The sequence below is a fragment of the Coenobita brevimanus genome, chromosome 78 (genome assembly GCF_032717465.1).
Source record: "Coenobita brevimanus isolate Jiangsu-jjx chromosome 78, ASM3271746v2, whole genome shotgun sequence".
NCBI lineage: Eukaryota > Metazoa > Arthropoda > Malacostraca > Decapoda > Coenobitidae > Coenobita > Coenobita brevimanus.
Genome location: NC_137031.1, coordinates 4,587,517 through 4,602,474, shown reverse-complemented (window position 1 = coordinate 4,602,474; position 14,958 = coordinate 4,587,517). Strand labels below are relative to the sequence as shown.

The window sequence follows — 14,958 nt, the reverse complement described above, 5'->3', positions numbered from 1 at the left end:
TTCCGTTTCTGTAGCTCGGTGTTTGTAGTTGGCTGTAGTTGACGTGTGTATCTTGTATCTACCTACCTATCTGTCTACATCTATTGACCTCTCTATCTATCTATCTTCCTCTTTATCGGTCTGTCTATCCGTCTATCTGTTTATTCTTCTCTCTTCCATGAACGTAGGTATATGGTGGTAATATTGGTGTCGGCGGATTGAATGTGGTTCTGGTGATCGTGTATCCTCATTCTTATCTCTTATCTGTCTGTCTACCTGTCGACCTATCTACTGCTTAACTTTCTACTTACCTATTTACTCATGCCCGGAAAATACATACACGCTGGTGGTAATGTCGGTGCCGGAAAGGTTGACGGTGGAAAAGATGAGCTCTGTTTTCCTTATCTATCATTCAATCTGTCCATAGTGTCTATCGATCTACCTATCTATCTTATCTACTCATGCCTGGAAGTACATACACTGTGGTGGTATTGGTGCCGGAGGGGTTAAAGGTGGTAGATGTGAGCGTGTATCCATTATTGGGCGGTACACAGGTGTGGTTGAGGGCAGGGGCTACGAAGACAATGGACAGGGCGTTGGAGGCGAGGTGCATATTCCCTGGGAGTAAAGACGAAGGGAAATACGTAAATAATGACGGAATGCTAATGGATATATAAGATAAAAAATAAGTAATTAAAAATATGATAAGTAGGTGTAGTTAAGAACAGGTGATACACACACACACACACACACACACACACACACACATATATATATATATATATATATATATATATATATATATATATATATATATATATCCATGGGCAGGATCCCACTGCTACCTGGCACGTCCCCGGGTGGCAGATAGGGGAAGGCCTTGTAGATATACATGGTACCGTCTTAGACGGCTCGGATCATGGGACCCCCTATAGATATATAGGGCTCCACCGAATATAACGAATAAGGTGGCAGAAAGAATTACATCTCACCAGAAACTATGTGGCAGGGAGGTGAGATTATTTGCCACAATCCTCCCAACCAAACGTGAGTTATATTGCAAAGTGTTTGATGGGCGTTCATGTTGGATCATCGTCTATTAAAGGTCCAACCGCACTGCCTCCTGTGCTTATGGGCAGTGTGCCACCGAAAGTGAGTAAGCACTGTGTTGACAAGATAGAGACTGGGATATTAAACACTCTTAAATCCACGAAGATCGATGCACACAATGTAAGAAGCCTTGCTGAAGATTACAAACTTGATAACTTAATAGCTGAACTGGAAAACATTAGTTGGGATATTGTAGGTTTGAGTGAGACCCAGAGAAAAGAAGAAAAAGTAATTCAGCTAAATGACAGTGGCCACCTATTTTACCACAGAGGAAGGGAAAATGAAAGAGTTAGTGGTGCAGGATTTCTAATTAACAGAAATCTTGCAGACAACATTGTTAAATTTAGCAGTGCATTTGACAGAGGAGCAGTGGTTGTAATTAGACTGTGGAAAAAATATACCCTGAAAGTGATACAAGTACAGTGGGGCACCAATTTTCGCGCCTAATTGGGTCCAAAAATAATGCGCGAAAGTGGAATTAGCGAAAGTTGGGGCATTGTCTTTATGGCAAAAAGGCTATTTGGTTCCCGGTTATCCTAAAGTAACATCAGATTTTCATTTTCACTTGCAATACAGTACATCAAATCACTATTGTACATTGCATTGTGAGATACAAACAATAAAAACTGTATAGTACACATTATATGAGGAGAAATATACCACAGACACCAGGTTGAGGTGTTTAATGGATGTTGGGGGTAAGTATCCGAGGCGCGTGGCGCGCTTATTTAGCCACGCCAGACGTATTGGCGCCACCTCTTGCTGCCTCGCTACCACTCTCTCTCTCTGCCTCTTTTTATCACCACCACTCCCTCCCGGCCCTCCCCCCACACCACCAGGCTCTCCCCCCACACCACCAGGCTCTCCCCCCCACACCACCAGGCCCTTTCCCCACACTACCAGGTATAGTAGAGGCCATTGAACCGTGAGAATCCAACACAATGGAGCTAGCACGCTCGTACACAATGGCGGGAATGGGTGGACAGAGTGTTGACATGACGTCATTCAAGATGGCGGTGGGTTGCGGGCGGGCGATGCAGGAAATTCAAAGTTCAAAATATTGTCCCAAACCCAAAATTTCTGCGTGAAAATCGATTTTTTTCAAGCGAAAGTGGAAGTTAGGGAATATTTGGTGCATGCCGCGAGAGTGGATTCCGCGAATCCTGCTGTAGCGAAAGTTGGTGCACTACTGTATATGCACCAACTTCTCAGAGCTCAGATGAAGAAATTGAAACAATCAATGATGACATCTCTCAGATTATGGAAGAAGAAAAGACCACCTATACTATACTCATGGGAGACTTCAAGGCAAAAGTTGGAAAATAAAAAAATGGAGAAGCATGTATGGGAAAATTTGGAGTGGGAGAAAGGAACGAAAGAGGAGAAATATGGTAAACTTTGCAGAAATGTTTAACATGAGAATAATGAACACATTCTTTCACAAAAGAACAGGGAGAAAGTGAACCTGGAGAAGCCCAAATGGAGAAACAAAGAATGAAATCGACTTCATTATAGCAAATAAGAATAACACAATCACAAATGTCACAGTTGTCAACAAAGTAAAATTGGAAGTGACCATAGAATGGTGGGTTGCACAGCAAGATTCAATTTCAAAAGTGAAAGAAAGTAGATGATTAAAGACAAAAAGATATGCCCAATAAAAGCCAGAAAAAAAAGAAAAAGAAAAAAAGCAGCTTTTCAGTTGGAAATAAGGAACAGATTTCAGGCTCTCAGTAATGCTGAATGTGACATTGATGACCTGAATGACAAACTAACAAAAGTGCTAAAAGAATCAGCAGAGGTAGTAGGAAAACCTAATACAACCAAAGCCGGGAAGTATTCAGAGAAGACACTTGAGCTTATGAAAAAAAGAAAGGTAATGAAAGTAAAAACAAAGAAAGATGAAATAGAATGAGCGGAATTAAACAAGCTTATCATCAAAAGACAAAGAGAAGAAAAAAAAAAGAGAAACATGGATCAAATCAAAGAAACCATCGAAAAAGGAAAAAGTCTGAAACAGGTCCGAAATAAAATGGCACTTGGAAAGCAACAAATTACATCACTAAAAGACAAAAACGGTGAAACCATTAATTGCAGAGATATGATGCTGAAGAGAATTGAAGAATTTTACAAAGAACTGTATGCATCAAAGACAGTAGTACCAATAGCTAACTTTTCTGTTGACACAAGTGAAATACTTGAGGTAACACCAGACGAAGTAAATATTTCTCTTAAAAATATGAGAAGAGGGAAGGCTCCGGGAGAATATGGAATAGTAGCAGATTTACTGTTGGATGCAGGAGCAGAAGTACAAAATAGGCTTGCTCACTTATTTACCCGATGTATAAAACAGAAGAAAATTCCCAAAACATGGTGTAATGCAATTGTTATTCTACTTTATAAAAAATGCGACTCAAAAGACCTTAGTAACTAGCTTGCTATCAGTCATTTACAAACTTTTCACTAAAGTCCTTACAAACAGAATAGCTACAAATTTGGAGGAAAACTAACCTCGTGAACAGGCAGGATTCCGAAGCGGGTACTCGACTACTGATCATCTGCACACAATGAATCAGCTAATTGAGAAAACTACAGAATATAATAAACCACTGTGCTTAGGTTTTGTTGATTACGAAAAGGGTTTCGACTCAGTGTAGCACATAGCAATTATAAATTCATAGCGAGAACAAGGAGTGAATGAGAACATTGTAAAACTGCTCGAAAACATATATAAAGAGGGAACTGCTACAGATAAATTACATAAGGACTCAGAGAAAATTAAGATTGAGAAGGGCGTGCGTCAGGGAGATACAATTTCACCAAAGTTATTTACAGCATGCCTAGAAAGTATTTTCAGAAAGCTAGACTGGGAAAACAAAGGAGTAAACATAGATGGAGAAAAGCTAAACCATTTAAGATTTGCAGATGACATTGTCCTAATCTCAGAAAAAGCAGAGACATTGCAAGAAATGTTAAATTACCTGAACAGAGAAGTCTCAAAGTAGGGCTAAAGATGAACCGGAGTAATACTAAAGTAATGTTTAATCCTCAAACACCAAAGAGCGTCATAAGAATAAGTGGAGAAATTCTTGAAGAAGTTGAGGAGTACAATTACCTGGGACAAATACTAAAATTAACGAAAGATAAAGATAGAAAAATAAAAAGACGCATTACAACTGGATGGAAAGCTTTCGGTAAACATAGAGACATTATGAAAAATAACTTGCCAGTTTGTATGAAACGAAAAGTATACAACGAATGTATAATTCCAGCTATGACGTATGGTTGTGAGACTTGGAAACTGACAAAATCAATGGAAAATAAATTAATTCGTTCTCAGAGAGCAATGGAAAGGTTAATGTTGGGAATATCTTTAAGAGACAGGAAAAGATCAACTTGGGTCAGACAGCAGACTAAAGTCAAAGATATTATAGAAGTTATAAAAGAACAGAAATGGAGGTGGGCAGGCCATGTAGCAAGAACAAGGGATAATCGATGGAGTAAGAGGCTGACTGACTGGACACCAAGAGATGGTAAGCGTAGCAGAAACAGGCCAGACAGGAGGAGGAGAGATGAGATAGAGAAATTTGCAGGGAAAAAGTGGCAAAGATTGGCTCAGTCAAGGAATTCGCGGAGATGGTTGGGGGAGGCCTTTGTTCAGCAGTGGACTTGTAATGGCTGATGATGATGATGATGATTGTCACGAATCAATTCGCGACATTTCCTTTTTGTGAGAAGCCACGAACTATTAGTGGAAAACTCACTGTGTATCGCTCAGTTAACCGTTTCTCTCTCCATTTCGGGGTATACTTTCCAAATCATTCGTCACTTTCAAAAGTGACCGATTTAATGCACGCCACTAAGTGCGCTACTGAGCGATACAATTGTTTCTTTATCGTTCGCCTCTGCTTGCATAAACCGTTAGCCACGCCTTCTTTTGGTGGCTTGTCGTCCTGCCTATGCATTATTTGAATTCAGTTTAGTGTTTGCTGTGACGGAGACAGGACCTGTGCAGCAGTGCGAGAGGTCAGCTAGTACCCAAACTCCACTTACAGTTTCTCCAAGCTCCCACCTTTAGTTCTCCAGCTTTGGGTGATACACCGCATTCATTGACTAGTATTTCCTTTGTGTATTTTGTAGTCTTAAGAGTTTAGTTGAGGTGTTTTTCCTAGGCGTAAGTATTTAGCTTCTGTGTGAGTGAGCGAGTGCGTCTCATTTAATTTGATTTGAAATGTAATGTTAAATTTGTTTTTGTAATTAATAAATTTAACAGTTCTATTTCTTGAGCTTAATGTAGAGTAAAAATCTTGTTTCATTTCTCCATAATTAAGCTTATTTTCCATATAGCTCCTAGCTTGCATAAACGTTTGCTTTCATAACTGGTACTTAGACCAGTCTTGTTGTATTAACTTAAAATCCGTTGTGCCAGGAGTTAATGCATCAGCAAGAACCTGATGTTATTATTATTAGTATTAGTTATTTATTGTCAGGGGTGATGTAACTTTCTCCAGAGGCTAACAGTACAGTAATTCAGCAATTGTGAGTAATTAGTCTCTGCTGTGTACTGTTGAGAAAGTTTATAAATTCTCGTTCTTAGAGAATCGTGCACAAGCCAGCGTAAAGTAATCGTTGCTTGATGTAGCAAGACAATCATTGTCTCTGCGCTTCAATATTATTGAATATAAATATCAATTTAAATAATATTTAACCATTATTTATATCAAAATTACCGTGATATTATAAAAACCCCGTGACAATTGGCGACCTCATTCCAGGATATTAACTCCTAGCTCTAAAGCTATTCACGAGATAGTGCTCACTCATTCATATTTAGGTATTTATCATTAAAGTTTATAGGCACAAGCTTACTGGTGTTTACCCCTAATTTAGCAAGTGAATTTTGCTTTATCAATCCATAGGGTACTTAACTCTAGTTTATTCTTGGTAACGCCAGACGATTTTATTCGCTCCTGGGAAGTCGCCGTACCATTCTGTTTATTATTGAGTCTTCCCAGTCATTTACATTTTTGATTTATTCTTTGCCAGTTAACTAGATAAGACTGGTCACCACTAGCTTGTGTCTGTACTCTTTACTTTTGTTTATTAGTATTCGTCGCTAAGCAGTCAGTACTCAATTTCGGTTTGCTTAATAAATTAGCGCCATGGCTACTACTGTATTTTTACAGGAAGCCAAAGATATGGGTCTTTCGGACCCAACCGAAATTAAAGAGTATATACTCTCACGGCATAATCAGGAACAGCAGCGCGAGAATGATGCCCGTGAAGAGCGTAAGATTCAGCGCGAATACGAGCGAGAACAGCGTGAGGAACGCGAAAAGGAGCGCGAGTACGAGCGAGAACAGCGTGAACACGAGCAAAAACAGCGCGAGCTCGAGTTAGTACAAGAGCGAGAACAGCGCGAATACGAGCGTGAACAACGAGACAAAGAACGAGAACATGAACTTGAAGTGCTGAAGCTCAAGCGAGATTCCTTGGCTTCAGACACATCTGGTGCAGTTGGTTCAAGCTCCACGAGCGCTCTCCCTGCACATGTCCTGGCGACCCCACGCATCAAGCTTCCTTCATACAAGGAAAGCGAGCGAATCGAGCCGTACATAGCTCGTTTTGAGGACATGGCAGACATGTATCAACTGGATGAGGCAGCTAAGCGGATCCAATTTCTTAGTTTATTTGAGGGCCCAGCCCTCGATATTCTCCACAGAATTCGTGGAGACAATCTCACATATGAGAAGATGAAAGCTGCTCTCATTAAGGCGTATGGTCTCACAGTAGACGACGCCAAAGTTCAGTTCATGCGAGCTCGTCTCCAAGACAAGGAGACAGCTGTTCAGTTCCTTGATCGTCTCACAGCTTACTTAAATGAGTGGATGGAGAAAGATGAAACTCCTTCCACGCGTGAGGGGATAATTGACCTTATGCTGCGTACACAGCTAGAGAGGTCGTGGCCTGCTGAGCTCATAGCACAGCTTAAGATCTGCCAGGTGAAAGATGCCAGCCAAATGGCAGAGAAGGCTGACGCATTCTTTACTGCATACGGGTATCAAGCTCGTAAGCAAAACACCTGGAGCAGAAAAGATACTGCCAAGTCTGGGAAGCCGTCTCAGACTGAATCCCAGCACCAAGGCCATTCTCAGAGTAATGGCCAAGGTCCAAAACCGCAGTGGAAGGACCAGGGGCAAAACACTCAGAAACCTGAGTGGAAGAGGTACAACAAGTACCCTAACCAGCAGCAGTATCAGCCACGCAACCGACCGTCGGGACAAAGTTTTTCACCACCAGCTCAAAAGAGGCAGGAAGCGAATGCAGCCTTCATTCCTCTGCAGCAGCATGGTGGTCACGTCCCTACCAGAGTGGGTACTTCCCCACAGTTCACTAGTCCCACAGTGACAGTGAACCCCCCTCCACAGATGGCCAATGTTCCATCTTTTCCTCAAGGCACAATGTTTGCCACATCAATTCAGCAGCCTCATGAGTGGCTAGCTGCTTCCTCCACAGGCCCTCCCACAGGTGACAGTACCTTCCTTGTTCAGCCAGGGTTTGTGGGAGGCATTCCTGTGAAGGTCCTGAGAGACAATGGTTCCTCAGGTTGCTCTGTTAAGCAGAGTTTAGTTCGGCCTGAGCAGTATACAGGTCGACAGATCCATGCAAAGCTTATTGATGGATCAGTGAGATTGTTCCCTGAGGCATGTATCCAGGTGGCATCTCCATTTTATACTGGTACGACACTTGCAGTTGTCATGCCAGAGCCTCTATTTGACTTAATAGTAGGCAATATTCAAGGAGTCAAGGATAGTTGCTCCGATGATGACGCTACTCAGACTTCGGCTGCTGCGGTAACACGAGCCATGGCTGAGGCTCCAGACTGTGTCACCCCAGTGATCATTGAATCGCCACAAGATCTGATGTGCAGTCAACTTGTTGTACAAGAACAACATTCTGACCCGACACTTGCTGCCGTGCGGAATAAACAAAAGGGTCGAGTGATAAAGTATTCACGGGGAGGTCGAGCCAAGTTCCTTCGTAAACAAGGACGGCTCTACTGTGAGTCACGAACACCCGAGGGCGAGGTTCGACTGCAGTTTGTCGTTCCCGCCAAGTACCGCCTAGCAGTGTTACAATGGGGTCATTGTTCAGCCTCAGGAGGTCACTTGGGCAAAAGGAAGACCCAGGGCCGTATCCGAGCTGACTTTTTCTGGCCAGGGATGGGACGGGACATAGATAGTTTTGTCCGTTCCTGTAGTGTGTGCCAAAGTATCACCACTAATCAGGGACATGCCCTTCCTGTGCCATTCATAACCACACCTGTAATCTCTGAGTCAGTTGAGAGACAGGGTAGTGGTGAAGTGGGTGCAGACCTGACGTCTCGCCCATTGGCCCCACAGGACACATTATGTCCGGGGCCTGTACATACATGTTATGTACCGTAAGTTAAGGGGGAAGTTGAGAGGCGACTTGAGGCTATGGAAGACCCAAGTTTGCATAAGGATTCTCAGCTTCCCGGTACTAATATATGTACCGTAGGTTAAGGGGGAAGTTCGAGAGAGAACTCCGCAGAGGCGACTTGAGGCTATGGAAGACCCAAGTTTGCATAAGGATTCTCAGCTTCCCGGTACTAATAGAAGTACTGTAGGTTAAGGGGGAAGTTCGAGAGAGAACTCCGCAGTGGCGACTTGAGGCTATGGAAGACCCAAGTTTGCACAAGGATTCTCAGCTTTCCGGTACTAATATAAGTATTGTATTGTAGGTTAAGGGGGAGAGAGAACTCCGCAGAGGCGACTTGAGGCTATGGAAGACCCAAGTTTGCACAAGGATTCTCAGCTTTCCGGTACTAATATAAGTATTATATTGTAGGTTAAGGGGGAAGTGAGAACTCCGCAGAGGCGACTTGAGGCTATGGAAGACCCAAGTTTGCACAAGGATTCTCAGCTTTCGGTACTAATATAAGTATTGTATTGTAGGTTAAGGGGGAGAGAGAACTCCGCAGAGGCGACTTGAGGCTATGGAAGACCCAAGTTTGCATAAGGATTCTCAGCTTCCCGGTACTAATAAAAGTATTGTAGGTTAAGGGGGAAGTTCGAGAGAGAACTCCGCAGAGGCGACTTGAGGCTATGGAAGACCCAAGTTTGCACAAGGATTCTCAGCTCTCCGATATTAATATAAATACTGTAGGTTAAGGCACAGGTTGAGGACCCGTGTGCGGTTCGAGGCTATGGAAGACCCGAGTTTGCACAGGGATTCTCAACTGGCCGACCATAATCGTGTGCTAAAATTAATGGCGACCTCGAGTGTACTTTTCATAGCATGTACTGACTGCTAGCCAGAGAGAGTAATTGTAACATAATAAGAATTTTGTCCCATTGACACTTTTGATGCTCCACCTCAATTGGTTTTGCAGGTTCAGCAATGGGTGTAGCAGTTTTGCTGTGCGGGCCAGCCGATCGTCTGCCGCACGCTGCCACCTCTTCTCCTCTGCCTTCGTCATCGCCATATATTATTTACTGTGTCATTTTACACGTAGGTACAGTTACACTGCAACTGTCACACCTACACTGTGTATTACATACATCACACTACACAACAATTAGTTGTCAGTGTAAATGTAGCGACTTTTCGCTCAGTTTGACCTGAGTACAGGATTTTCACCGTCGTCACGGAGTTTTTCCCTCAAGCTTGCTTCTATTAACGTAAATACGAGGTTTTTTCGCTCACTGACGACTGCGACTTTCTCCTGTAGCAGGATAGCACACACACCACAGTGTGAATCTTGTGTGACTGAGTTAGGATTTATATATATGTATATTGAAATCTTTCTTCTGAAGGAAGAAAGATTTAATTTTCATGGGGCGTAATGTCACGAATCAATTCGCGACATTTCCTTTTTGTGAGAAGCCACGAACTATTAGTGGAAAACTCACTGTGTATCGCTCAGTTAACCGTTTCTCTCTCCATTTCGGGGTATACTTTCCAAATCATTCGTCACTTTCAAAAGTGACCGATTTAATGCACGCCACTAAGTGCGCTACTGAGCGATACAATTGTTTCTTTATCGTTCGCCTCTGCTTGCATAAACCGTTAGCCACGCCTTCTTTTGGTGGCTTGTCGTCCTGCCTATGCATTATTTGAATTCAGTTTAGTGTTTGCTGTGACGGAGACAGGACCTGTGCAGCAGTGCGAGAGGTCAGCTAGTACCCAAACTCCACTTACAGTTTCTCCAAGCTCCCACCTTTAGTTCTCCAGCTTTGGGTGATACACCGCATTCATTGACTAGTATTTCCTTTGTGTATTTTGTAGTCTTAAGAGTTTAGTTGAGGTGTTTTTCCTAGGCGTAAGTATTTAGCTTCTGTGTGAGTGAGCGAGTGCGTCTCATTTAATTTGATTTGAAATGTAATGTTAAATTTGTTTTTGTAATTAATAAATTTAACAGTTCTATTTCTTGAGCTTAATGTAGAGTAAAAATCTTGTTTCATTTCTCCATAATTAAGCTTATTTTCCATATAGCTCCTAGCTTGCATAAACGTTTGCTTTCATAACTGGTACTTAGACCAGTCTTGTTGTATTAACTTAAAATCCGTTGTGCCAGGAGTTAATGCATCAGCAAGAACCTGATGTTATTATTATTAGTATTAGTTATTTATTGTCAGGGGTGATGTAACTTTCTCCAGAGGCTAACAGTACAGTAATTCAGCAATTGTGAGTAATTAGTCTCTGCTGTGTACTGTTGAGAAAGTTTATAAATTCTCGTTCTTAGAGAATCGTGCACAAGCCAGCGTAAAGTAATCGTTGCTTGATGTAGCAAGACAATCATTGTCTCTGCGCTTCAATATTATTGAATATAAATATCAATTTAAATAATATTTAACCATTATTTATATCAAAATTACCGTGATATTATAAAAACCCCGTGACAATGATGATGATGATTATATATATATATATATATATATATATATATATATATATATATATATATACAGTATATATATATATATATCATCATCAGCTGCTTGAGTATCCACTGCAGGACCGGCCTATCCCGATCGAAGTAGGGACGATACAGCTTATGTTTCTCTACCAAGTGGCTTAGGTTGTCTGGTAGAGATTGTATGTAGGGAGAGAAGTGCTTGTAAGTGTGTTTGTAGTGTTTTAGTGGCTTTGGATGTGTGTGTAATCTGTGAACCAAGTGTAATCGGCCCGCGCAAGCCGACTGGGTGCAAACGTACTTTACAGTATGCGATACTGGTCCAACCACAGCACCCATGGTGTCCGCCAAAGCAGTACATGGCCGGGAGAACGCGTCCAAAGTTTATTAACCTGGCGGGGCGCGAACCCTCTCTCTCCATTGTACGAATACGCACACTTTACCACAGAGGCTCCATACATATATATATATATATATATATATATATATATATATATATATATATATATATAATGCATGGATTAATAAGGAAGAAATATTATGTTAAGGGTCTAATGTGTGACTGGATAGGTAGATAGAATGAAAGATAGTTAGATATATAGATAGACAGATACTGTTGAATGATTTATTGATTGTTTATTTGATTAACTGACTGATCAACAAACTTGGCTGCTTGACATGTAGAAAGACAGGGAGAAAGACAGAAAGATAGACAGATATATATGTCTGAACAGACAGATAAACAGATTAACAGAAAGACAGACAGATGAACAGACAAACATACCTATAATACTCACAATATCCAGTAGCGAAGATGAACATAACATTCCACCATCCCGTGCCCAGTTTGGTGAGGAGATCATCAAATTTGTCGGTGGTCATCATCCTGCCCACTTCTGCGTCGCCCTCTACGTCACGGGGTCACCACCTGAGGTCATGAGAAGTTACTAGCATGATCGCCGAAGCAACAAGAATGATCACCAAATGACAAGAAAAATGTAAACAAGAACAATGATTTAAAAAAAGGAATCACAAGGACCAAAACAACAATAATAGCCATCAAAACAAGAACAGCCACCACAACAACAAAAAAGCAACACCAGAACAACAAAAACAATCACCAAAAGAACAAAAACAATCACCAAAGCAACAATAGCCACCATAAAAACACGAACAACTACCAAAACAACAATAACAATCACCAAAACAACAATATGTCACCGAAACAACAATAACAACTGCCATAACAACAGCAACAACCCCCAAGACAAAAAAAAACAAAACAAAACAATAACAGTCATTGAAACAACAAAAACAACCACTAAAAACAATAACCACCATAACAAAAACAATCAAAACAGCAGTAATCACGATAACAATAACAGCAGCCAGAACAATATAACAACCACTAATACATACATTTTTTTTAATGCAAGGAAGAAGGAACCAAAGGCCACGAGCCCGCAATAACTGTTCCTTAGAAGAGAAAAACAAAATACAAGAGAGAGCCAAATTCAAGATCCGATCATTTCGAAATGCCTGGACACGCTGCGTTTGAAAGACTGGAGATCATAAAAAGCAGGAAATATAGACAGAAGGAGACAGTTCCTGAGCTGACCTGTTGCATAAATGATGGACTGGGAGTAACGGTTAACTTTTGCATTAGAGAGTTGGACAGAAATGGGATGAGAGTTTGGTGCTACGAACCCGTCGCAGAGGTGGAGGAATGCAAGCAGACAGTTTAGAGGAGCAGTGACCATTGAAGTAGCAATAGCAAAGAGATAACGATGCAGCAGTGCGGCGAAGAGACAGATGTTGAGGGGAGTCAGTAAGAGGAGGAGAGTTAATGAGACGAAAAGCCTTTAACTCCACCCTATTGAGAAGAGTTGTATGTGGGGAACCTCCCCAAACATGAGAGTTGTAGTCCACACAGGGGCGGATAAGCATACATACATCATCTAATCCTCTGTTGCCCCATGAGGAGCGTAGAAGTCCGGGGCTAGGCAAGTTGGTTCTGACACTTAAGATTAGACTGACGAACCTCACACATCCCTGAGTTGCATTACGTGAGCAATAAACTCCAACCACCCCTTAGACATAAACCTACACAGGATCAATCCGGTTGGTGCGCCTTAATTACCCACCAAACCACCAGGCGTCACAGTTTGGTTCAATCGATACTGCTCAGCGTAGTAAATAGTTTCCTGGTGTACAGAAAACCATTTGGCTTGTCACTCAGAGTAGAGTCACCCATGGACAGAAGGAAGAGGCAAGAGAGAAGGAAAGAAAGACAGAAGAGCAAGGAAGGAATGAAGGAGGAGAGGAAAGGGCAGTCACCCGAGAACAGTACAACATTGAGTGAGTGGATGGTGAGCACCCCCGCATACCAATACCATCAGTACAACAATAACATAAACCAAAACAAAAAGAAAAACACCAAAACAACAATAATATCCACCAAAACGACAAAAACCACCACCAAAACAACACTAACAACCATCAAAACTACAAGAATATCAACCAAGACAATAACAACCACCAAGAAAAACAATGATAACCACCAAAACAAGAATAACTACCACCATAACAAAAAGAATATTCACGAAGACAATAACAACCACCAAAACAACAAAAACAACCACCAAAACAAGAATAACCTGCAATACAATAATAACCACCAAAACAACAAAAACAACGACCAAAACAATAACAAGTAGTGCCAGGCACAACAAACCTTGCCCGACAGCATTTTATTTTCTTACTATTAAATACTTTATCGTTACTGCCAGTTGGCGTCAGTATACAATTAAAGTCTAAGGTAATAGGGCAAATATTTTCAAGTTAGACCAACTGAAAATCCCTGATCTTGCATTTGACCTTTCAAGATCACTCAAGGTCAAAGGTCATGCTGCCAAATGAAAGTCCATATGAAACTACCTGTATCTTGATAATAGTAAATATCTCTATTTTCAAGGAGTTTCGAGTTACAGCCCCCTGAATACCCATGACCTTGAGTTTGACCTTTCAGGGTCACTTATGGTCAAAGGTCATGGTACCAATTAAAAACCTATATGGGACTTCCTATAAATATATATATATTTTTAATGCAAGGAAAAAGGAGCCAAAGGCCAGGAGCCCGCAAACTTTTCCTTAAAAAAAAAAAAAAAATACAAGAGCCAAATTCAAGGTCCGTTCATTTCGAGATGCCTGGACACATTGCATTTGAAAGACTGGAGATCATAGGAAGTAGGAAATACACACAGAGGCGGACGGTTCCAGAGCTGACCTGTTGCAAAAATGAAGGACTGGAGTTAACCTTTAACTACAGCATTACAGAGTTGTACAGAAAAGGGTCGAGAGTTTGTTGCAAGACGGGTGTTATGCACCTGTAGTAGGAGTGGAAGGATGCAAGCAGACAGTTCAGAGGAGCAGTGACCATTGAGGCAGCGAAAGAAAAGAGATAAAGATGCAACACTGCGGCAAAGAGACAGAGGTAAAGGGAGCCAGTAGGAGGAGGAGAGTTAATGAGACGAAAAGCTTTTGATTCCGCCCTATTAAGAATAGCTGTATGTGGGGAGCCTCCCCACACATGAGAGTTGTACTCAACACAGGGACGAACAAAACCCGTGTATAAAGTCAAAAACTGTGCAGGGGGTAAAAAAGGTATGGAGTCAGCTTAGCACACCTAATTTCTTGGATGCAGATTTTACAAGGGATGTAATAAATATGATCTTTCCAAAATTTATCCCGAGAGAATGAAACCCCAGGTATATTTAAGGATGATACATGATTGATCTGGATGTTATGAAACATTAGTGGGTACTGCTGTGAAAGATTATGTTGGGTTAATAGGTATAAGAACTGAGCCTTTGATGCATTAAAAACAACGACATTACTTTTACCCTAGTCGGAGATACTAACCAAGTCAG

At 41.5% G+C, this 14,958-nt stretch overlaps 1 protein-coding gene across 1 annotated transcript in view; it reads right to left on the bottom strand.

Annotated features, from left to right (window-relative positions):
- Positions 1–592, bottom strand: part of LOC145408642 (organic cation transporter protein-like) — a 37,359-nt gene extending 36,767 nt beyond the window's left edge. The window contains exon 1 of the mRNA XM_080279327.1: positions 459–592. Within this exon, the coding sequence (XP_080135453.1) occupies positions 459–592 (134 nt within the window). The remainder of the gene's footprint in view (positions 1–458) is intronic.
- Positions 593–14,958: the final 14,366 nt, after the last annotated feature.